At 35.1% G+C, this 23,225-nt stretch overlaps 2 protein-coding genes across 2 annotated transcripts; both read right to left on the reverse strand.

Annotated features, from left to right (window-relative positions):
* Nucleotides 1-6,303: 6,303 nt before the first annotated feature.
* LOC139855068 (O-fucosyltransferase 30) lies at nucleotides 6,304-8,761 on the reverse strand. Its single transcript, XM_071844324.1, has 2 exons — nucleotides 8,316-8,761; nucleotides 6,304-7,650 (listed from the first exon to the last, which is right to left on the reverse strand). Exons 1-2 carry the CDS (start codon nucleotides 8,759-8,761, stop codon nucleotides 6,633-6,635), a joined length of 1,464 nt encoding a protein of 487 aa, XP_071700425.1. The 3' UTR covers nucleotides 6,304-6,632.
* Nucleotides 8,762-9,389: 628 nt separating this feature from the next.
* Nucleotides 9,390-13,139, reverse strand: LOC139852841 (uncharacterized). The gene is made up of 13 exons (XM_071842176.1): nucleotides 12,983-13,139; nucleotides 12,280-12,362; nucleotides 12,102-12,159; nucleotides 11,852-11,914; nucleotides 11,621-11,750; nucleotides 11,158-11,381; nucleotides 10,928-11,020; nucleotides 10,764-10,835; nucleotides 10,641-10,673; nucleotides 10,409-10,549; nucleotides 10,117-10,173; nucleotides 9,901-9,996; nucleotides 9,390-9,719 (listed from the first exon to the last, which is right to left on the reverse strand). Exons 1-13 carry the CDS (start codon nucleotides 13,076-13,078, stop codon nucleotides 9,681-9,683), a joined length of 1,185 nt encoding a protein of 394 aa, XP_071698277.1. The 5' UTR covers nucleotides 13,079-13,139; the 3' UTR covers nucleotides 9,390-9,680.
* Between the last annotated feature and the right edge of the window lie 10,086 nt (nucleotides 13,140-23,225).

A 23,225-nucleotide genomic window follows, 5' to 3' on the forward strand; every position in this document is an offset into this window, starting at 1 on the left:
AAACTCGTGATTCTATGGGTCATTTCACTAGTTTATTTTATAAGTGTTCAGCGAAAGTTATTAAAGTTGAATCTTAAACAGACACGTTTGTATATAATAGTTGATTATTAACTTTATTACGACTATAGTTACTTGATAGTACAAGTAAAATTGTATATATAATATAATATAATAATTTTTATTATAATATATAAGGGGCATTTTTGTAATTTACAAAGAGCATGATGGATCATGATCATGCGGTTCACGACAGATTACAACAACATAAAGATGAAATTACACTAACTATAACAAACAGAGGACATGGATGCAGAGGGTGCATCCTCTTGAGAAAAAATTGTTCGATATTACGTAACGAAGATCCAAGGATTGACGAGCTAATTATGCCAATCGATCAACATGTGCTTAAGTCTTCTAGAAATCCACTCGTAACTCATTATTTGAATCTCGTTTAGAGCAACCGGAAGTTCCAACATTTGTTTTTAAACACCTTTTCGTTACGATTCTACCACATTAAATACCCGCTTGTCCACTCCACAACTTGCCAACCCCGCCTTTGACTTTTGCTGACTCGAATTTTCACAAAAAGCTTCAGCAATTGATAAGTTACTACACGACCCAGATTGAAAAAATGATTATATGAAGGGTAATTATGTATTTTATCATTTCATGTGCTAGAAGCCTAGAAGTTTATAATATAAGCTTGGTTAACTAGCTTACTATCCTAAAGTTGTATTTTATCACTCAAATAATGTTACTAGCTTTAGCTTATAAAAAAGTAAGCTTTAGCCTATTAGTTTGTCATTCAAACAATACCATAGGAAAAAAAAACCTTAAGCCTTCCACGCCAAACACAGTGTTACGTTCTTTTTTTAAGACTAGCCCTGTACTTTTGATGGTTACCAATTCACAATATTTATGAAGAGTGCCCTATGCATATAAATGGATCAAATCTACTTCCTTTTGAAAGTTAGCTCCAAAGGAATATTGTCTCTTGTGGAATTTGAGCGAATGTGTACGTTTATGATCATAAATACTCAGATGTCGTAATCATGATGAGCTTTTGTCTAAAAACTAAATTGAATGTTAACCCAATGTGTTTATGATCTACTAATAACGGGTTATGTGATAGATGGGTTGATGAGCTACATGAATGATCACCCCGTTTTGATCAGCGAGGAAATGTTAACAGTTGTTGAAGAAATGCTTTTCACAAAAGTTGATGCAGCCACTAGGGACAAGATACATTTGGGTTAAAAGTGCATCCTGAAAATCTCAATGGAGACAACGAGTCTTGCTGTAAATTGTTAGTTTGTATGTGTTAGTCTTAGTACTGAGTTGTGTTGTAAATATATGGTCTAGAAGTGATATATGGATACAAATATATCATAAGTGTGTAATTAAATTGACAAAAATTCATTCCTCGTTCCTGAACTTTACATCGATTTTGACTCCCTGTCCTTTTTCTTTTTTTTGTGCATTACTCGTCCCTAAACTTTAAAAAGAGTACATCCCTCGTCCCCCCGTCTACTTTTTGTCAAAACCTGCCGTTACCCCTTATCACGTGCATATCATGTGAGGGTATTTTTGTCATTGTTTTGTCTTCTTCTACCCCAATTCTTCACCCTTTCTTCTCCATTATGACTTTCTACCTCAATCAACTCAAAATATAAACCCATTTAACCAAAGAATCCTGATAACATATTTTCCAAATTCATAAACATAAACACATTTCCGTTCACTCGTTCTTTACGATCTTGTTCAAAACATATTTTCCAAATTCATATCTTGTTCAAAACAATAGTTTGCAATATTGAACCAAAACCCACGAGATTCGTCTCAAAAGATTGAAACAATGTCTCATTTGTCTTCTTCTTAAGCAACAAACATTTCAAACTCCCAAAAACTACATGCTTTCCATTTACAATAAAGAACATAAACAACAATTAAAATCATACAAAAACCAATCTATTTTTTTTTCTTTTTTAATTCTTTTGTCAAAAGTCATATGATGAAGGGTTAGTGGATCTCCAAATCGGAAATGAAATTAACGATTGCAGGTTCAAAAACGATTTCACGTGACTTGAAGATCTCAGGTTCAAAACCCTGACGATGATGTAGAATAATGATGATTTATGATTTATCACGTGATGATTCATCTTCTTCTTTACCTTCTCTATTGTATCTGCATAAAATAAAATAATAGATAAAAACAAAAACTTCAAATCAAGAGACAAAAACTTGCAGAAATATGTGGTTTAATCATACCAACAAATCTCCATTTTCAGTTTTTCCAAAAACATCACCAAGGTCACAAACAAATTCGGATTTTGTGTCATATTTTTCGGAACAAAAAATTAAGAAAAACCTATCAAATGGACAAATTAATCCCTGAAATCTTGAGGAAATGATCACTGGATGATTGTGAACGTTTCTACTTTTTCAGATTTGATTAAAACACTTCAGAATCAAAACCCACTAAAAAGTCAAAGAAAGTCAAACCGGATAAAGATGAACTATGGTGATGAACAAGCTACTAGATGAAGATGAAGATGAATGAACGATGATGATGAGTATTAATTTGGAATTAGAGTTGATTTGGATGAACGATGATGAAGATATGCATGAATGGTGATGAAGATGAAATTAGGGTTGATATGGATTTGGGGAATAATGTTAGGCGATGGTGTGGTGATATAGATAGATGTTAGGGATAAAATGAACAGATGTTAGGGATAAAATGACTTTTTTACCCTCACATGATATGCACGTGATAAGGGGTAACAGCAGGTTTTGACAGAAAGTAGACAGAAGATGAGGGATGTACTATTTTTAAAGTTTAGGGACGAGGAATGCATAAAAAAAAGAAAAAGGACAGGGAGTCAAAATCGATGTAAAGTTCAGGGACGAGGAATGAAATTATGTCAATTAAATTTAAAGATTGTTTGATAATAGGGAGTAATAAAGTTTCCTCGCTTTTTTTCTGAAAAAACAAAAATAAATAAAAAATAATCATCATAATCATCGCGCCGTTGAATTATTTTGAGGATAATAGCATGACGACCAGTCATCTATCAAATATTATGTTAAGGGTGTTCTTATTTTCCACAATATACTCTTGTATAAGTGAATTAGAAACCAACACGCTTATGTGCGAATGGTACGTGTTGCATTTGTTGTCGGGGCTCAACTCTTTGTAAATGTGGGCCGGTAAGACTTCATTTGTGTCAAGGATTTGTGTTGTCATTAGTCTCATTCATGTCATATAAAAATATCAGTATTGTTATTTTCACATACATCCAACTCATACATAGTGAATTTGGTGAGTTTCTATAGGAAGTCATGTTTCGACGGGAAACAAATGTCTATGTGAAATTATTGGTATAGTTATAGTTATGAATGATTGGCAATGATTTATTCTTCTTTCACTCTTTCTTTTTCAGAATGGACCACATGTTTCTTTGTATACTATTCTTGAATGTGACTTTTGAGTTTGGGTTCTTTTATTAATTGTATGTCACAAAAGGTTTTAAAATTGAGTAAACTGAATATAAAGTTGTAAAATACTCAGTTAGGTATACAATCAATATATTATTGGTTTTCTATGATTATAAAAAGTTTATAACATTGAAAAATGAGTTTTGATTTGTATTTTTAGCAAATGATGTATTAATTCTATATCTAACTTGAATGTATAACAGACACATTTTATGCATCCTAAGGAAAAAAGGGACATTTGATTTAATAAAGATGGACCATGAACTATTTAACAAATACTAATGTGATTCCAGTAGGAATGAGATCGGTATGAATACCGAATTGAAATGTACAGATACCGAGAAATACCAAAACCGGAATTGCCCAAAAGCAAGAACTGAACACCGAACCGAACTAGAAAAACATTACATGCTCAGTATCGGTAGCGGTACCGTTTTTTCGGTATTGTACCGAATGAAACCGAAAATCACGAGTTGAATTGTATGTAAAATTGTTTGGGGAAATTTACTCCATTTCTATGGGTTGATCATGGTACTTCAGTTTATGTTCAAAAAGGTTTATTCTGGCGGAGAAACCCTGACTCCGTGTGACTATGTCACTCATACCGCCCACCCCGCAAGGGCTAAGTAAGCCGTGTAAGACACCTCCCCCTAATACCCAACAGGAAGTTGCAAGCCGAGATTCGAACCTGCACCTTTCAGTATTCAATAAGGCCCTCCTGCGGGCCCAGGGATCATAAGCGACGGGTACCACTGAAGCACTACTTCAGTTTATGTTACAAGAAGCAAAAAAGGCCTTTTTTTTTTTTTTTTTTTTTTTTTTTTTTTGTGACTAAAATAACGATTACTATTAAAATTAGGAAACCTTCATCAATAAATGAAGGTTCCTTTGAACCGATACAACCAAATCAATCAAAACGGCTACCAAAGGGCCATTGGCCTAGCGGTATCGAGGTGACCCCTTCAACCTATAGGTTGGGGGTTCGAGTCCCGTGGTGGGCATGTATATATTCGTGTTTAAATTCGTGTATGGGTGTGTGTGTGTTTGCCTTTCAAAAAAAAAAAAAAAAAAAAATTAAATCAATCAAAACGGCTTCGCTAAAAGTAAATTTGCTAGAACCGCAAACGAAGACTAGACCTAGCTACCTCTAAACGAGCCACTACAAAAGAAAAACCATCTAAACCGGAACAAAACGAAATAAAACATAGGACGCCATAGACAAAATGGCAAACATAACTCGAAAGAAGCAAAAGAGGCCGTTCTAAGTCAACGTGGTAAACATTATTATTGCGTGAAACTTTCTAGATTTTCATGGACCTGCGCATAAACATTTCATCTTTTTATACAATCTAAGTCACTAATATGGAAATTTAACTGGCACATATCGATACAGAGATTGGGTTTCAAAAGCTTAAATTAAGAACAAATGATTAAGATCGAGTTAATCTGATCGAAACATAATTCTGTTCTTTTCTATGTGCATAATCCAGTTTCCTAAAAACATAGTTTAAATATTTCATAATTCGGTTATCTAATTCGATTTCTTCATAGCGAACCGGTACTGATACAGAAATTACCTAAACCAAAATTTTCCAAAACTAAAAACCGAAACCAAATCCCTATCGGTACGGTTTTCGGTACAGTACCGGTTCGGTTTCCCCTCTTTTGCTCATCCCTAACCAGTTTTGTAACATGATGATATACCTAGGTCTGGATATTATAGATTGAAAAGGCGTCCCCTCGAATGTACAACAAAGGTTGACAGGTGAACAACAGATGATTTATTCGGTATCTCAAAAATATTAGCAGATTAGTACATTTTATTACATGAAAACAAGAGTCGGCACTTTCATTAGAACATGTCCTGCTTTCAACATTCTATATTGTCAACTATTGATAATCGAACTAAGAAACAGTAGATTACTATGTCGTTTTGTACAAAAGTGACAATCATTTTGGCTCAATACAACTTTTACCACGTGCGTTAGTATATTGTAGAATGATGACTAGATACCTATTTTAGGTCATCAGATGCATGCAAACATGAAAATACAATGTGTAACTGATCAACACAATTTTCCGAGGGGAAAACATATCCTTGATTGCGAATCATGTTGGGTTTGAGGACCTTAGGATTTAACTCTTCGGTTCAGTTACCGTGAATAACACATATCGATGGAGTGGTTAAATGTTAAGTGCGTCATCGATAACGTTCCTCTAGCGCCAAGGAAGATTTGTAGGTTACCGTCATTCTTGACGGATCTGGAAAACTTAGAGATGTTGTGTAGGTGATTGGGGAAGAGCAAGTCGTACGCACAATGGCACAAGAGTCTAGCCGCACGAGGATCAGAACGTGGATGCAGTGACTTTGATGTAGGTTTCTAGACTATATTTATAGGGAATAAATTAAGGTTTAGGGTAGCTCGCGGGCGAGGCCCATGTACAAACCCTAATAAAAACCCTTATGTCGGAGTAACTTTGATACATTTCTTATGTAGTTTCCTGTAACATTAGAAAACTGATGCAATCAACTTGCATCTTCCAGTTTATAATACACTAGGATTTGCACACCAAAAATTCCAACACATAAATACTAGTATGATCAAAACTTATTCGACTAGAAGAACGAATAATGAGGCAGCAGGGAATTATTGGTCATGTTGGGATTCAAATGTATTTTGCTTGCTTTCGCACGTAAAACCATCTACAATGCAAGAGCATTTGGGTCAATTTGGTATGCAATCAAATGCAAATTACAAAGGAAAAAAAATTAAAAAAATTAAAATTTCAACATTAAACATCACTCAGTTCCTTTCTTTCTCATAGATCTATCTAGTTCATATTGCAAACATAAACATGTAAAAGCTAAAAAATTTATACAAAGTTAACAAATTTCTAATTATCTTAAAAAATTAAGATCATTGACACTGACCAGCAGTATACATATGAGGGATGATTAAGAAAGACATACGTTGTGGAGGCGATAATTCTCATAAAATTCCTTAGCTCTTCAACACAAAATCCAGCATTTGAAACCTGCTCAACTTCATGTTTTTGCATCCCAGAAAACACAGTTTCCGATTTCTCGAGTGCGATCTTTTGTAATCAGGTGTTGACTTGTATAAAGTCAAACTTCAGTGAGAACATATTTGTTTCTTCCTCATCATTTCTATCGTATCAGAGATAGTTGACCCAGCTGTTCCAACGAAACCAAGAGAAGCACAACTACAAACAGTTTCTTCAACATGCAGAAGAACATCAGGTAACTTTTGATCCCCATAACAATCTTTCTCAACAAAACCTTTGTCTACAATTTTCTTAGCAGTTTTTTTAATCAATTCATCATGTTCCGAAAGCATAAACAACTTAAAAGACTCTGAATCATTTGCTAAATCACCTAAATAAGTTTCAGTCCAGTTACTTTTTGGTAAATCTGTCATTACAAATATATTAATCGGCAAACTCTCTTCTTGCCTTACAATATCAAGTTTCTGTTTTAGTCCCTGAAATGTAGCTTTGTGGTGATTCTTGAACTGCCCATCTAACAGTCTAAGTTGTGCACACAGAAAAGGTGACTTTATTGTGTGACGAGCGTATGCTTTTCCAGCATCCAAAATCTCAGGTACAAATGGAAGAAACTCAATCTTGTTTATCAAAGATTGTATCTTTTGATCCCTTGGGGCTTCATGGATATCAATGTATGACTCTGAGCCCTTATACGGGCCTGTAAAAAGTGAACCGAAAGACAAAATAGTTGCAAAGTTGGCTCTAGAATGAGGACCGAGGGTGTCATATACATCTTTCCTTCGTCTAACAAATGAAATTTTCTTTTTCTTTTTGAGTTGCTCATCGGGTTGAAAAGAATCCAACGACCCATTTTCACCATCTTCCTGGTACGTCCAAACAGTTGTCCTGCAATCTTCTTCAACAGCATATACACAATCACTTATATGATCATTGAGACCAGATAACAGAGATCCACATTGCATTAGTTTTTCAAAGAAAGAATCTTCCATCTTCAAGTTTTTTGTACATAAATCTTTGACATCGATGTCACAAAATAGTTGTACAAAGTTATGAAAATCTATAACTTGAACTGCTGAATCAGAAACTAATGATGACAGATCAATCACATCTGCCATTGATACATATCTGCAACCAAGTAGCACGGTAGGTCAAAATTAGAGATCACTCGATGCAAAATTGACTTAATTACAAAAAAAACTAATGAGCATATATAATCAGATTATAGAAGACCTTTGACAAGTCTTCAAGCATTACTGTAAGTAACCATGTAGCATCACATTCATACAGTCATACAGACGCATTTTTAGTCTTACAAACTTACTGATTGAAACTCACTTAAATCAATCAGGTCTTAGAAGATGATTTTTGGTAATTCAGTAATTGTTCAATCATGAGAACAAGCAACCATGTAGCATTTCAATAATGACAGACAACAGTCTTTGGTCTTATAAATTATAATCTCGCTTGCTTATTGATTGAAACTTATGCTACAAATCACAGATCATCAATAAACTACAAGTGTACCATATATAACTTAGCTTCATGATTTGCAATTTCATGCTCCCCAATTCATATGAATCCAGCACTAATATTGTACCTGATCCTCTCTAGCCATTTGATAATGTTTTCGGTCATTTAAGAATCGTTTAAGGCAAATAAAACAGTTGTATTTTACTAAAAATTGGACTTCTCCAATTTTTTCCATTAACATATGAGATGTATACAGATAATATTAATAATTTCATTTTATGTAATTATTACAAAATTAATACCATAAAAGTAACTTTTACCTACGGTTTCGAATCAGTTGAATTGTATGATTCCACACAGCAAACCGAAGCTGATTGGGATCAGTAACCCTAAATTTGGGACAACTTCCGAGAACAACAGCGTGATGATCGAGCACAGGAGGAACAATGAGAGTACGATTAAGAATAACCGAGAATAAAACAGCGTTTTTGAATTCTGAAAGCTGGTTGCTGAATCCACTGTGCGGTGCGTACCACATGAACTTTTCTCCAATTAGGGTTTTGTGAAGACATTGAGTAGCGTCTTGATTTGGGGAAAAGAAAGATGTGATTGTGTAATTGTTGTCGGAGAAGAAGAATATAAGAAAGATGAAGAGTGTGAAAATGGAGATTAGTATAAAGAGGTGGTTGGATCGAGAGTTTGTGAGGTTTTTTCTGAATCTAGTCGATGTTGCTGTTCTGTTGGTGAAGAAGTTGTAACCCTCCATTAATGATTTTGCTAACGGTGTACTCTGTCGCAGGTCAACAAACCCCTAATTTTTACAAGTATTATTTTCTTAATTAAGTTATGAATTAATGTAGATACTACGAGTAATATTTACGTATGAAATTTTCAAGTTCACTTTGTCACTTTAATATTTAGCACAAATTCTATTAAAAGTAATATTTTTACCTCAATTCCTTATTTTGAGTAATCTAGGTTTATTTTGACGTTTAAAAGATTGTTTTATCGAATGTTGATAAAAAAAAGAGTTTAATATTAAAACACAAAACTTAGGGTGTGTGTTCCCAGAGATTTTGTATAGAATAAATAAAATGAGGAGGAGGTAAATGAAGGGGAAGGATTGTGAATCATTCCAATTTGGAAGGAAAAGGGTTAAAGAAAAATTACACTGTTCCTCCCTTCCGTTTCCTTCATATCCAAACTCTAGAATACATTCAATCTTTCCACTTCTCTCTAAACTCTTTCCTTTCCCTTAAAAATTCAACTCGAGAACAGACCCTTAATGTTTTGGTGCATTATTATATTTGAAAAGACCTAAAAATTAACATTAGCCGATTACAATTGGGTAATGTTAACCTTTAATAGATAGATAGATGGACATTGTTTTCCTTAAATAAATCAGTATATAAGAGCACACGGAGTAGTAGACAACGAATATGATTACCATAACATTCATACACACAACGGTTGGATTTAGCTGCAACTTCTTGTATCTACTCTGCAAAATTTACAGTAAGTTCTCTAGCTATAACTAATCAAAGAAATAGATGCTATCGCCTTCGACACTAAAAATTTGATACGCAAATTCCTCTCAAGTAACAAGAACTTGTAAACAAAGCTAAATGTTAAAACATGAGTTCATGTTGCTTGTATCCAAATGTGTATGTAACGAGAAGCTCATTCTAATTTAACTCATCTGGCATCACAACCACAGGAGCAAACTGCAAAACATAGACGTTAAGTTTGTGAGTCAGAAATCAGGTGTGAACCACCTATGTGATTCATTGGGTATACAAGTGCAAAACTGCTAAAGCTAAATAATTTTTTAATGTATTTCATAATTTAAAAACAATAAAAAATACATTATTAATCGCACAGGCTTTATTAATGTACAATACTAACCTCATCATCTTCTTCATAAAAGCTTCCATCTTCCATGTTCTCTTGTTTAAATTCCCATCCTAGAGACTCTTCAAGTAACACTTTTAGTTTCCTTGTCTACATAAAAGTACATAGACGATATTCAGATCCCTACTCTATATGTAATTTCATACATAAATACGGATTATATATATGATATTGTACACACATATAGATATGGAAGCCACAAAAACTCACCCAAGACAAAAGGTCCCCATCAACAACAGGAGCTTCAAGCACGAGCCAAAAAAACTCCTACAAAAATCCAAGTAAACAACAAACCAATTTAAACGTCTTCCTAATTCATAATCAACACTGCAACACAAACACATAATTGAAGAAAGGTTGCCAACTGTTTCAAAAAAGTAAAAAATAAAAAATAAAAAAAAAAAAAAATTCTTGGATACCCTAATCACGCTCATCAGTTTATTCATTAAAACTATAACATCTATTAATAAGAAAAGTTTCCATTTTTTTTTTTAAAAAATACCTTGCACAAGTGTTGCAGAAAACTGTCAGCAGATAAAATAGAATCATCTAACAACGTCAGAGGCCCGTTCGTTTCAGCACTATTATGTGCACGATCTTTCTGAAACGCATACTTGAGTTGATGATATAAGACTTTGATAAACTACAAACAAATTGGAAACATAAATGTCAGATTTTTAGTGTAGATGATATTATAGACGTAGTCATAACTCATAATAATCATACTAGTGTACCTTGGTGAATAGATGACTCCGTCTTTGGAGAGGCTTTAAAATGGAAAAAAAATATAAAAATGGTTAGAAAAGTTTGTAAAAAAAATTCTCATGTAAAGTTAATTTGCTTCAAGTATAACTTACGGCTTGCGTACAGCCAAATAGAAGGCTAACAAAAGCTTTCCATTGAAGAAAAGCTTCAAGTGATTGTCCCATCTGACACATTAAACAAGTGTCACCAAAAAATGTACCAAGTCTAAAATGCCCTCAAATAACAGACTCTATACTGCTAACAGTAAAGCACGTACCAAAAACGCAACAAAAGCAAATTGAAGCTCTCCAAGGAGTAAATCTTCATCTCCTCCATAGTCTTTCGTCAATATGCTTTCCAAAAGATTGGTCTACAAGGATATAAAATACTATCAACAATGGCAAGATCGAAAATATTATGTTTATTTTTGGGTATCTAGGAAAAAAATAGTTGCAATTATTTGAAGAAAAAAAAAGGGAGAAATGTTATGTTGCTATGTTTTTGTACCTTGTCAAGATTTATGGATGTAAGGTCTTGCTCAGGGATACCCTTTTTCTTGACTAGACGTGGTATTTTAGTGTAGTAACAACCTCTTTTTTCGAGCTTTAAATCAGATTTTTGAATCTTCGAATTCTTCAATTGCTCAGATAAAGCTTCCTCCATTGCAGTTTTAGGACCGTTTCCAAGAATATCGGGTTCATTAATAACTGTGATATATGCTCCTATAGGCTCTGCATGTGAACCAAACATTACATGTCATCCTATCCATTTACACTATTTAGTTCCATTTCTTGGGGCCCATTCGGGTCAAGTAAATTTTACCAAGTTTGCATTTTTATTGTCTTTACATCGTGCAAAAACCATTTATAATAAATACGAGTTAATACAATGCCAATAAACAAGAGCTTGGGAAAGTGAAAATTACATCATAAAATTTATAAGGATTGTATGTATACTTATATATACTTACCAATACGATCAATGACACTCTTTGTAATGTAGTTCGATAGCATCTTCCACTCTCCAAACTGACTTAAAGTATAAGGCCCAAGGTACTTGTCAAACTCTAAACTTAGTACGGCTCGACAGTATCTCTCTTCCTTCAAAGGAGCAAAAATTAATTAGTATCTAAACATAAAAACGGAATCAATCACTAAAATTTGACAAAGAATGATAGAATCAAAGCAAAAAAGAGTTTTACCTCTTCTTGGTCTGTTATTTTGACTAGTTTCTCCTCTTGCAGGTCCCACTTACGAACAATTACCTGTCATATGACCATCATAAGTACAGACATTTTTTTTTCACGTCAACATAAAAAAGTGATACTAACAATTACTTTCGTGAGTAAGTTGTCACACTCGAGTGTTGTTATTTGCATCATCGTGCTTCTTATCAAATCAAATATATCAAATTAGATTATAAAATAGAAAGAAAAGTGGAAAAGTATAGACCTCCGAGGGGTTCAAGTTAATAAAGAAGCCAATCATAGGTGAAAATTCATTCCCGACCCTGCAAGAAGGCAATATCATAGTAGTTAATTCAATATGTCTCATATGTTACAAGGCAATACGAAAAACGTACTACAAAATGGAAAATAATTGGGACACTAAATCCTAAAAGGTAGCTAACCTATTTGAAGAACTATAATAGACGAAGTGAGGACCCGGAGGAATCATCTTGATACCTTTAAAGTTAGGTCCTACCGAAAACATCTGCATTTACCACAATCAAATAGTTAAAATCAGATATATCATATACTAAAAAAATAAAAATAAAATCAAAAGACAACCAAAATATATATCTGATATCTGATATAGATAAAAGGAAAATCGAAACTCAGGAAAGGCAGTCTTTTTTTTTTTTTTATAGCGAAATACAAGATATATCTGCATCGTCTACTAAGTACAGTTTCGTTCTGAATACGTACAACTAAAATCAATGGCAACCAACAAACATATAATTGGTGCAGAGCAGAGTTAACACACTCTATTTTATTATTAAAAAAAAATGAAAAGCTTAACACACTCTAACACACTGTATTGTATGCAAAAATTGGATTTTACAGCTTTAATCAGGTATCATACTCTAACACAAAGGTAGGGATCTTTTAAACCCATCAAAAGTAATGGGTTTTATTTTTCCCATTCCCTTACTCTATCAAACTCATACCCATACTAAAACCTAAACTTAATTTCACTGCAACATCATTATGATTGTGATCAAATTAAACTTGCAAAACAGAAAATTATAAAAATTTAAACTACAGACACAAACTGAATGTCACTATTATATAAAAAAATATTACAAATATAATCGAAAAAATTAAAAGTACCTGAGTATCGATGCCAAGAAGGGTGTTTTGAGGAACATCGAGAAAGAGAAGAGTTGCACCTTTTTTAACCAGCTCTAAAGCTGTTTCTGCATCCATTTTCTCTTAGTAATATTAATTTGATTATTTATTTATAGATTTGAGTCTTGATTTGATGAAATATAATAATAATAATTAGTTTCTTAATCTTAATCTGTCGACGGTGGATGGTTTTGTTGATACAGTATTCTTCTTCATCGCTACAAACTTCTCGAATTAGACTAAAGTCCAAGTCTTATAAGAAAAAGGGGTTACTTCTACTTGGGCTTTTGAGCCCATTAGTATAAGGGGTATACCATAAAGTTTCGGTTATAGAGTAATATAATATACGGGGAATTGACAAAAATACACTATTTTTTTAAACACTTCAAATAAAATACACTTTTTTTTCTAAACAAATTGTCTTTTTACACCATTAGGTCGACCCACCCTTTAGTCGTATACTGCATAAGGTGGTCGCCTACAAGGATTAACACTATAGTCGACCAAAAAATGGCACGAGCGACCAAATTTTTGGTCGACCTAACATGATACATACATCGTCCCTTCTGTTCCCTCCCAAACACTTAATAATTCGGTCGCCTACAAACTTCAAGGTGGTCGACCAAACCTAACTAGGTGGTCGATCACTCTTATTCGAACAAAATTTGGGTCGACTACCATTATTACATGGTTGACTACGTAGTAAGGTGGTCGACCAACCAGTACAAGGTGGTTGACCATGTGATTATGCATAATATAGTGAGTGATTTATGATTTATGATTAGTACTAGATTTAAGAGCATGTGCGTTGCACGACAGCTCTATAAAATAGTATTTTAAATCGTTCGTTTTGACACCTATTACATGTTTGATACAACTACAAATACGAAAATCTTCATTATATATGGTATTTGTCTTGAAACAAATGTATGGTACAAATAAGTATCTAAACGCTATGAATCACAAAACACCTTGAATGCAAAAGACCATTATTTATACTCGTTATTACTAAGTTTCCATTTTGGAGTCTAGACCACTCCATTCTCAAACTTCTGCTCCAGTTTTCCTTATGCGTTTATTCCAATTTTGATACCATGAAAATAAGAATGAAAGTTTGTATGTGTGTCAAGAGTTGTAGATGCTGAAAGTTTCAACAATTGGTAGCCACTATTATGAATATAGAGTATTGTATCTGTTGTAACAGCAAGAACATAACCTGCATAGACCCATCTACATACCACATACCCGCAGTAAGTGCCAACAAATATATTTTGACACAGACACTTAAAAATATGACACACAATACATGAAAAACAACATGATCAACAATTATGAGCCCGTCCATTGGACGGCAGTTGAAAAACCCGTTAAATATTATATGAGTGTTTATCGAATTGGTTGAATGATGGAGATTTTTTTAACCGTTATAAAATATGGCATTATACATGATACAATAATAAATTTAAAAGTGGTGAATTACTAATAAAACAGCAATATGAAATTTGTGTTACAAGAAAACGCACCAATTGTCTGTGTCGACGAGATTAGAGTGATTAAGCAAGAAGTCATGAACAACAATAAAAACTACCAAAGGGAAAATGGAAAATGACAATTCAATGAATATATATGTAAATACTGCCAAACGGCTCGAAAAGTTATGCTATTTTAATATTGAAATATGTATTCACAAAATGATATCATCTCTGAAATAATAACGTATCTAGTTATTTGTAACACGTTTATTGTTTGTATCAAGATAGCAAGAAACTTAGACAAAAGTAGTCTAGTCCAACTCATCCCAGTCTCTTGGTTCGTGCCGATAGTAAATATTTTGACAGGTTAAAATTGAAATTGAGTAAAAGAAATCACCTGATTTTCTGAAGGTGTATCGATACTCTGAAATGCTACGTGAAGCTGTTAGAATCTGACACCTGCAATCTGATTACGGAGTAAACTTCCTGCATTCAACGATTCTCGTGTTAGAACAACTTTGAATTCCATACAAATCAATTGGTTCTCCCCATAGCATAGCATAAAAGTCAAGTATCACCACTTTTGTCTAGAATAAAGTCAAATTTGAAACTGGTACCCAAGAGTGATGATCTGCAATATGAAATTCGTGTTCCAAGAAAAAGCACTATCTGTCAGTGTCGACCATTTAACGATAAGTTCCCTGAGATGGCGATGAACATATTGTTGGGTTTTATTTTTTGGTTTCCAATTATGTAAGGAAGCCCAAGCCCAACAATTTAAGGCCCAAGTTGTTGTTTGACCTAGTCAACATCTGAGGGCATCTTTTATCTCATGTTTCCAGCTATTTTTCATCATAATAGTGCAGAGAGATAGATCAAGAAATAGAGTGAAACCCCAATTTCCATCTACAGTGACAGCAGGCCAGAAAACCTTCGATCCCCGGAGATCCGACCGTTGAATCTTCTTCATTTTTGGGATGTGTCTTCCTGACATCAGTGCCAACATTTTTAACCGTTGAATTCGTCTCAAGTGGTCTGTAGATCAAGTTACAGCAGGTCAAACAGTAGCAGAATTTTGGGTGATGAAATTCTTCTTTTGTATTTAATTGTTTCATATACTTGTTGATTATTGTTGTTCAAGAGTATGATGATGTTGTATGCCTCTAGTTGATCTAGAGAAGGATTATTGTATTGCTCTCTTTGTTGATGATAGTGGAATTTAAGTGGCTTACGAGTATCGTGGTTTTACTCTCGATTTTGAGGGGTTTTCCACGTAAAAAGTCTCGTGTATTTAGTGTGTGCTTGATTATTGTTTAGCTACTGATTCGGAACAGATTTGGTGACTGATTTGGGTTGGATTTGATATAGCTTGTTTGTTAGTTTCCTCACGGGTTCAAACGGGTCGGGAAATGCTTGTCAAACGGGTTCGTTTCTGCTTTGTAGATTGCCCATTGTGACCTATTTTTCCATCAAATTGGTATCTAGAGCTTAAGGTTTTTTTTTATTGACTTGTGTGAAAGATGGAAGCTAATACAAGTAAAATGATTAGTTTAAATGGTTCAAATTATCATGTTTGGAATGGCAAGATGGAGGATCTTCTTTATGTGAAAGATTATTATTTGCCTGTTTTTACTGAGGATAAACCTGAGGAAAAATCTGATGCTCAATGGAAAATTTTGCATAGACATGTATGTGGGTATATTCGGCAGTGGGTTGATGATAATGTTGTGAATCATATTATTGGGGAGACTGATGCTAAAGCCTTATGGAAAAAACTTGAGTTGTTATATGAACGAAAGACTGGAAATAACATGTTGTTCTTAATTAAGCAGATGATGGCTTTGAAGTATCATGATGGGACTCCTATTACAGATCACCTAAATACATATCAGGGTATTATAAATCAGCTTGCAGGTATGGGTATCAAGTTTGAGGATGAGATTCAAGGTCTCTGGTTACTTGGTACATTACCAGACCCTTGGGAGACTTTTAGGACATCTTTGTCCAACTCTGCACCGAATGGTACTATCACCATGGAATTGGCTAAGGGTAGTATATTGAATGAAGAGATGAGAAGAAAGTCACAAGGTTCCTCTTCACAGTCAGATATCTTGGTCACATAAACGCGGGGAGAAGTCATAGTAGAGGTCAGGGTAAAAGAGGCAATCATCATAGCAGCTCACGCAAAGGTAAATTTGCTAATGTTGAGTGTTATAATTGTCATGAAAAGGGGCACACAAAGTGGTATTGTCCAAAGTTGAAGAATGAGAAGAAAAAGGCATATGACAAGAATAAACAAAAGAAAAGTGATGGTGGTGATGATGATAAGGTTGAAGTTAACGCTATCACAGATGAGTTCTTTGTTTGTATTGATTATGATATGATCAATCTTACTCATGATGACACGAGTTGGATTGTTGATAGTAGTGCTACATGTCATGTTGCAATTTGTAGAGATCATTTCTCATCTTACACTCCAGGTGACTATAGATTTGCTAGGATGGGTAATGCTGGGTTATCAAAGATTGTTGGTATTGGAGATGTTTGTTTGAAGTTTGACACGGGAATGGAGTTAGTCTTGCATAATGTAAAACATGTTCCGGATATGAGACTTAATGTCATTTCAATAGGCATTCTTGATGATGATGGTTATTATAACGGTTTTGGTAATGGTATTTGGAAACTAACTCTTGGTTCTATGATAGTGGGAAGAGGCAAGAAAGACTCAAGATTATACATCACGCGTCCGAAGATCATCCAGAACATTGTTAACGCAGTGGAAAATGTTGATTCTACTGAGTTGTGGTATAAAAGACTTGGCCACATGAGTGAAAAGGGGATGTCTATCTTGTTTAAGAAGAATGTGTTGTCGGGTGTTAATGATATTAATTTGAGTAAGTGTTCTCACTGTTTGGCAGGGAAACAAACCAGAGTTGTGTTTAAGAGCCATTCTCCTTTTCAAATGGAGAACGTACTTGATCTAGTTCATTCGGATGTTTGTAGGCCTATGAAGACTATGACACTTGGTGGATGTTCCTACTTTGTTACATTCATCGAAGATCATTCCAGGAAGGTGTAGGTTTATACCTTAAAGTCAAATGATCAAGTATTTGAAAAGTTTAAGGAATTTCATGCACTAGTTGAAAGGCAAACGGGGAAGAAGCTCAAGTGTATCCAGACTGATAATGGCGGTGAATACATTGGGAGCTTTGATGCTTATTGTAAGGAGAATGGTATTCGGCATCAAAAGACTCCACCAAAGACACCTCAGTTGAATGGCTTAGCAGAGAGGATGAACAGAACTTTGGTTGAGAGAGTTAGATGTTTGCTTTCACATGCAGGGTTGTCCGATTCCTTTTGGGGTGAGGCTTTAAATACGGCAGTTCATATTATTAATCTAACCCCTTGTGTACCTTTGCGTTTTGATGTTCCTAACAGGGTTTGGCAAAGATGTTTCTTACTGTCATTTACGAGTCTTTGGATGTAAAGCATTTGTTCATGTTCCCAAAGATGAAATGTCAAAGCTTGATATGAAGACTAAGCCATGTGTATTCCTAGGTTATGGTGAAGATGATTTTGGGTACAGGTTATATGATCCAGTTCAGAAGAAACTCGTACGAAGCTGAGATGTTGTGTTTACAGAAGATCAGATGTTAAAAGATGTTGATAAGACGGATTCAGTTCCTCAACCTAGTACTGATCTTGTTGATTTGGATCCATTACTCCATAACATGTTGGAGATGATGTTCATAATGATGAACATGGTACTGATGATGATTATGCTCCGAAGCAGGTAGAGATTCCAGTACCAGATGTGCCCCCATTTGTCTCACTTAGGCGGTCTACCCGAGACCGTCATCCTTCTGTTAGATATTTTACTGATGAGTATGTATTAGTTACTGATGGGGGAGAGCCAGAATGTTATTCATAAGCAATGAAAGATGAGCATAAGAAAGAGTGGGGTGAAGCTATGCAAGATGAGATGAATTCTTTGCATGAGAACAATACTTATGAGCTGGTGAAGTTACTTAAAGGCAAGAGAGCTTTGAGAAACAAATGGGTATTCAAAGTGAAGAAAGATGAACTTACTTCACAACCAAGGTACAAAGCTAGGTTAGTCGTTAAAGGATTTAGCCAGAAAAAGGGTATTGATTTTGATGAGATTTTCTCCCCGGTTGTGAAGATGGGATCTATTCGAGTGGTTCTTGGGTTAGCTGCTAGTCTTGATCTTGCGGTTGAACAAATGGATGTCAAGACTGCTTTTCTTCATGGTGATTTGAATAAGGAAATCTACATGATGCAAGCACCGAGACAGTGGTATAAGAAGTTTGAGTCGGTTATAGGAAAGCAAGGCTACCGAAAGACAACTTCAGATCATTGTGTTTTCTTTCAGAGGTTTGGTGATGATGATTTCATCATATTGTTGTTATACGTTGATGATATGTTGATTGTTGGTAAAAATATTAAAAGAATTGCGCAGTTGAAGCGAGAATTGAGCAAGTCTTTTGCTATGAAAGACTTGGGACCAGCAAAATAGATTCTTAGCATTCGGATTTCTAGAGATAGAGGTGCTAAGACATTACATATATCACAAGAGCAATACATTGAAAAGGTGCTTAGTAGATTCAACATGGAGAATGCTAAAGTGGTTAGTTCCCCTCTTACTAACAACTTTAAGCTAACAGATAGAGATTGCCCTTCTTCAAAGGAGGATGTTGAGGAGATGGATAAAGTTTCATATGCTTCAGCGGTTGGTAGCTTGATGTATTCTATGGTGTGTACTAGGCCTGATATAGCTCATGCGGTAGGTGTTGTTAGTCGGTTTATGTCAAATCCGGGTAAGAAGCATTGGGAAGCAGTTAAATGGATTATGAGATACTTACGAGGTACTTCAAAATTGGGTATCACGTTTGGAAATGGAGAGCCGATGCTTGTTGGTTATACAGACTCAGATATGGCAGGAAACAAAGATAACATGAAGTCCACTTCTGGATATTTGATGACTTTCGCAGGGGGAGCGGTTTCATGGAAATCAAGGTTACAAAAATGTGTTGCATTGTCTACGACCGAGGCTGAGTATATGGCAGCAACAGAAGCGTGCAAAGAACTATTGTGGATAAAAAGGTTTCTACAAGACCTTGGGTTTAAGCAATCACGATATGTGGTTCTTTGTGATAATGAGAGTGCGATTCATTTGGCTAGAAATTATATGTATCATAAGCGGACAAAACATATTGATGTGCGGTATCATTGGATTAGAGAACGTCTTGAAGATGGTTTGTTTGAACTTGAGAAAGTTCATACCGATGATAATGGTTCTGACATGTTCACAAAGGCTTTAACAAGTGAGAAGTTCAAGGTATGTTGCTCGATCGCCGGGATGGCGATTCCTTCCTCATAATTGGAAAGGGGGAGATTTGTTAGGTTTTATTTTTTGGTTTCCAATTATGTAAGGAAGCTCAAGCCCAACAATTTAAGGCCCAAGTAGTTGTTTGATCTAGTCAACATCTGAGGGCATCTTTTATCTCATGTTTCCATCTATTTTTCATCATAAGAGTGCAGAGAGATAGATCAAGAAATATAGTGAAACCCCAATTCCCGTCTACAGTGACAGCAGGCCAGAAAACCTTCGATCCCCGGAGATCCGACTGTTGAATCTTCTTCATTTTTGGTCTGTGTCTTCCTGACATCAGTGACAACATTTTCAACCGTTGAATTCATCTCAAGTGGTCTGTAGCTCGATTTACAGTAGGTCAAACAGTAGCAGAATTTTGGGTGATGAAATTCTTCTTTTGTCTTTAATTGTTTTATATACTTGTTGATTATTGTTGTTCAAGAGTATGATGATGTTGTATGCCTCTAGTTGATCTATAGAAGGATTATTGTATTGCTCTCTTTGTTGATGATAGAGGAATTTAAGTGGCTTACGAGTCACGTGGTTTTTACTCTCGATTTTGAGGGGTTTTTCACGTAAAAAGTCTCGTGTATTTAGTGTGTGCTTGATTATTGTTTAGCTACTGATTCGGAACAGATTTAGTGACTGATTTGGGTTGGATTTGATATAGCTTGTTTGTTAGTTTCCTCACGGATTCATACGGATCGGGAAATGCTTGTCAAACGGGTTCGTTTCTGCTTTGTAGATTGCTCGTTGTGACCTATTTTCCCATCACATATTTCCTAAAAAAAGAATGATTTTTGCTTGTAAATTTCAGAACGTATAAGCAGTTTAAATAGAATGACTAAAATCTAATCTCTTGTTTTCTAGAGTGTGTGATTTAAATTATACACAATGTATACACAAGATAGGCAGTAGGATTAACAAAAAAGACACGAGCAACTGCAGAGCCTCTAATTGTATTTTAAATAACAATCAAATGAATGTATGTACATCGTGTCATGTCATAATAAAAGCTTCATGAATCTGCTCATGCATTTTTAATTTATATGTCTGAATGTAACTTTTTGTGTATAAAAATATGAGCAATGTATTAGAATACCTTCATATGAGTAAGTGCGATGATATGGGTTTAAAATTTGCACCGTCTAATTTAGCCACCCACTGTATAAACGAATATATGGGTTTGTGAGAATTAGCAAACTGTATATTTTAGCTACTCACTGCACCAACAGGTATAATTTGCACCAACTGTATAAACGAATATATGGGTTTAAAAAAATTGGCAATGACACCACATGTAGCAGCAAAATTATATGTGTATTAGCCGATACATATTGTTGACATATTGTATCATATCCTGTCTATATTTTGCTTAGCACATATATAGCAACTAACCTATAGTCAAACGATTATATTTAGCAAAGATAGGAAATCCCTGAATTGCAGGATCAGTTGTTAAGCTATTGATAGGATATCGTGTATATTTATAGGCGATGACAATTCATTGTACATCATTCAAGCAATATTCATTTACTTACATGGTATCAGGCCGGCCAATCCTCTCCTTCTGCCTCTAAAAACATCGCCTTTTCTTCCTGCATACAATCATCATGGCCGACAAACAACAATACCATCCTGCACTCTCTATTTCAAACATCAGAAATCTAATACCTGTTACTCTTGATCTCGATAATTCTCAATACAACTCTTGAGCTCATCTTTTCAAACTACACTGCAAGGCTTATGATGTCATCGATCATATCATCCCATCTTCCGACGACTCAAGCTCTTCCACCACCACTTCTCCTGATAACAACAGCACCAAAACTCCACTATGGTATCGCCTAGATGCTGTGACGCCCCGTACAAAACCATCGTATACGATTCGTCAACAACAGAATCTTTACACGGTCAAGTACTACATGCTATTTGAAAACCAGTTTTGCATTCATAAAAAGATAGCGTTTACAAAATATAACGTGACACAAGGGTCGTTACAAGGTCATTATTTGAAAATAACATAAACTACGAATGCAAAAGAAAAGTTCCATGATTGAGACATCTCTAAGATTATGCAGCGGAATTCTAGCACAGCAGGTCCTTAACAGCAAGTCTAAACACCAAGACAGCAAGTCTAAACAGCGGAAGCAACAAACCTCTAAGCACCTGAGAAAATATGCTTAAAAACGTCAACAATAATGTTGGTGAGCTATAGTTTAAGTTGTAACAGTAATGTAATGTAGGCCACGAGATTTCAGCGTTCCAAAACAGTATGAAAAGTATATGTTTAACCGTGGGCACTTGGTAACTAACTTAACGTTTATAACCCCCTAAAAGTACACTTGGCGAGTGCGTATGTTTACGAAGTATTAAACACCCGTTAAATGCTAGCGCGACTAGCCCAAGTGGGGATGTCAAGCCCTATGGATCCATATCTAAGATTCGCGTTCACCAGTTCAGAAACCAATGACTAAACGTTACCGAGCTAATGGGGAAAGTTTATGCCGTTGTACAACCCACACATATATAAAGTTTAAGTACTCGTGCCTAGTAAGTAAAATGTAAAAAGTGCATGTATTCTCAGTCCCAAAATAGTTAAAGTAAAAAGGGATGTTATAACTCACAGTGATAAGAGCGGTAAAGTCGATAATGAAAGTACGCAAGTAGTAAGTCGGTCCGAAAGGTCGTCAACCTAAGTCAAAGGTTACTAGGTCAGTATGTTATCCTCATAAGTTTTAATAGTGCATAAAATAAGTTTAAGTGTCATCATCATCATCGTTCATCATCATAAAAGCTAAGTAAGTTTGACAAGAATAGAGATCGAAACAATAGGCTGACTTCGGTCAGCTGCTACGACCTCTACGTAAATCGAAAAGATGCATAATCAGTGGCTATGGCTCCGTATATGAGTCCCCTAGTTACTGACCAATTTCCAGAACCAAACTCATCTTTGTTTGACCGTGGTGACGGTTTAAGTGCGAGTAGGTCAGAAATTTCAGCACAGCGTTAATAGGGTGTAATGACTTTCGGAAGGCCATAAATCCTAAACCGTAACTCGGATTAAGACGAGGTCTAAACGGAAAATCATCTACTCGAACCGAAATAACTGAAAATTACCTTTCCAGTAGCCCAGGTGTTCTGATAAGATCCCGAAAATAGTAAGAAATGTGCTCCGGTGGAGTTCTTAGTGCTTGATGCTCATCACGGTTCTCATCCTTGATGCTTGTAGCTTCAAGTGTACAACTCGTTGATGGGTTAGCATCACCTTGACCAAGATTCTACCATCAACACACAATATGTTAAGACCAAGTAAGAACACAACTCATTTAAGAGTCTTAGATGGATGATGAACCAA

This window comes from Rutidosis leptorrhynchoides, chromosome 6 (assembly GCF_046630445.1).
Source record: "Rutidosis leptorrhynchoides isolate AG116_Rl617_1_P2 chromosome 6, CSIRO_AGI_Rlap_v1, whole genome shotgun sequence".
NCBI classification, from domain to species: domain Eukaryota; kingdom Viridiplantae; phylum Streptophyta; class Magnoliopsida; order Asterales; family Asteraceae; genus Rutidosis; species Rutidosis leptorrhynchoides.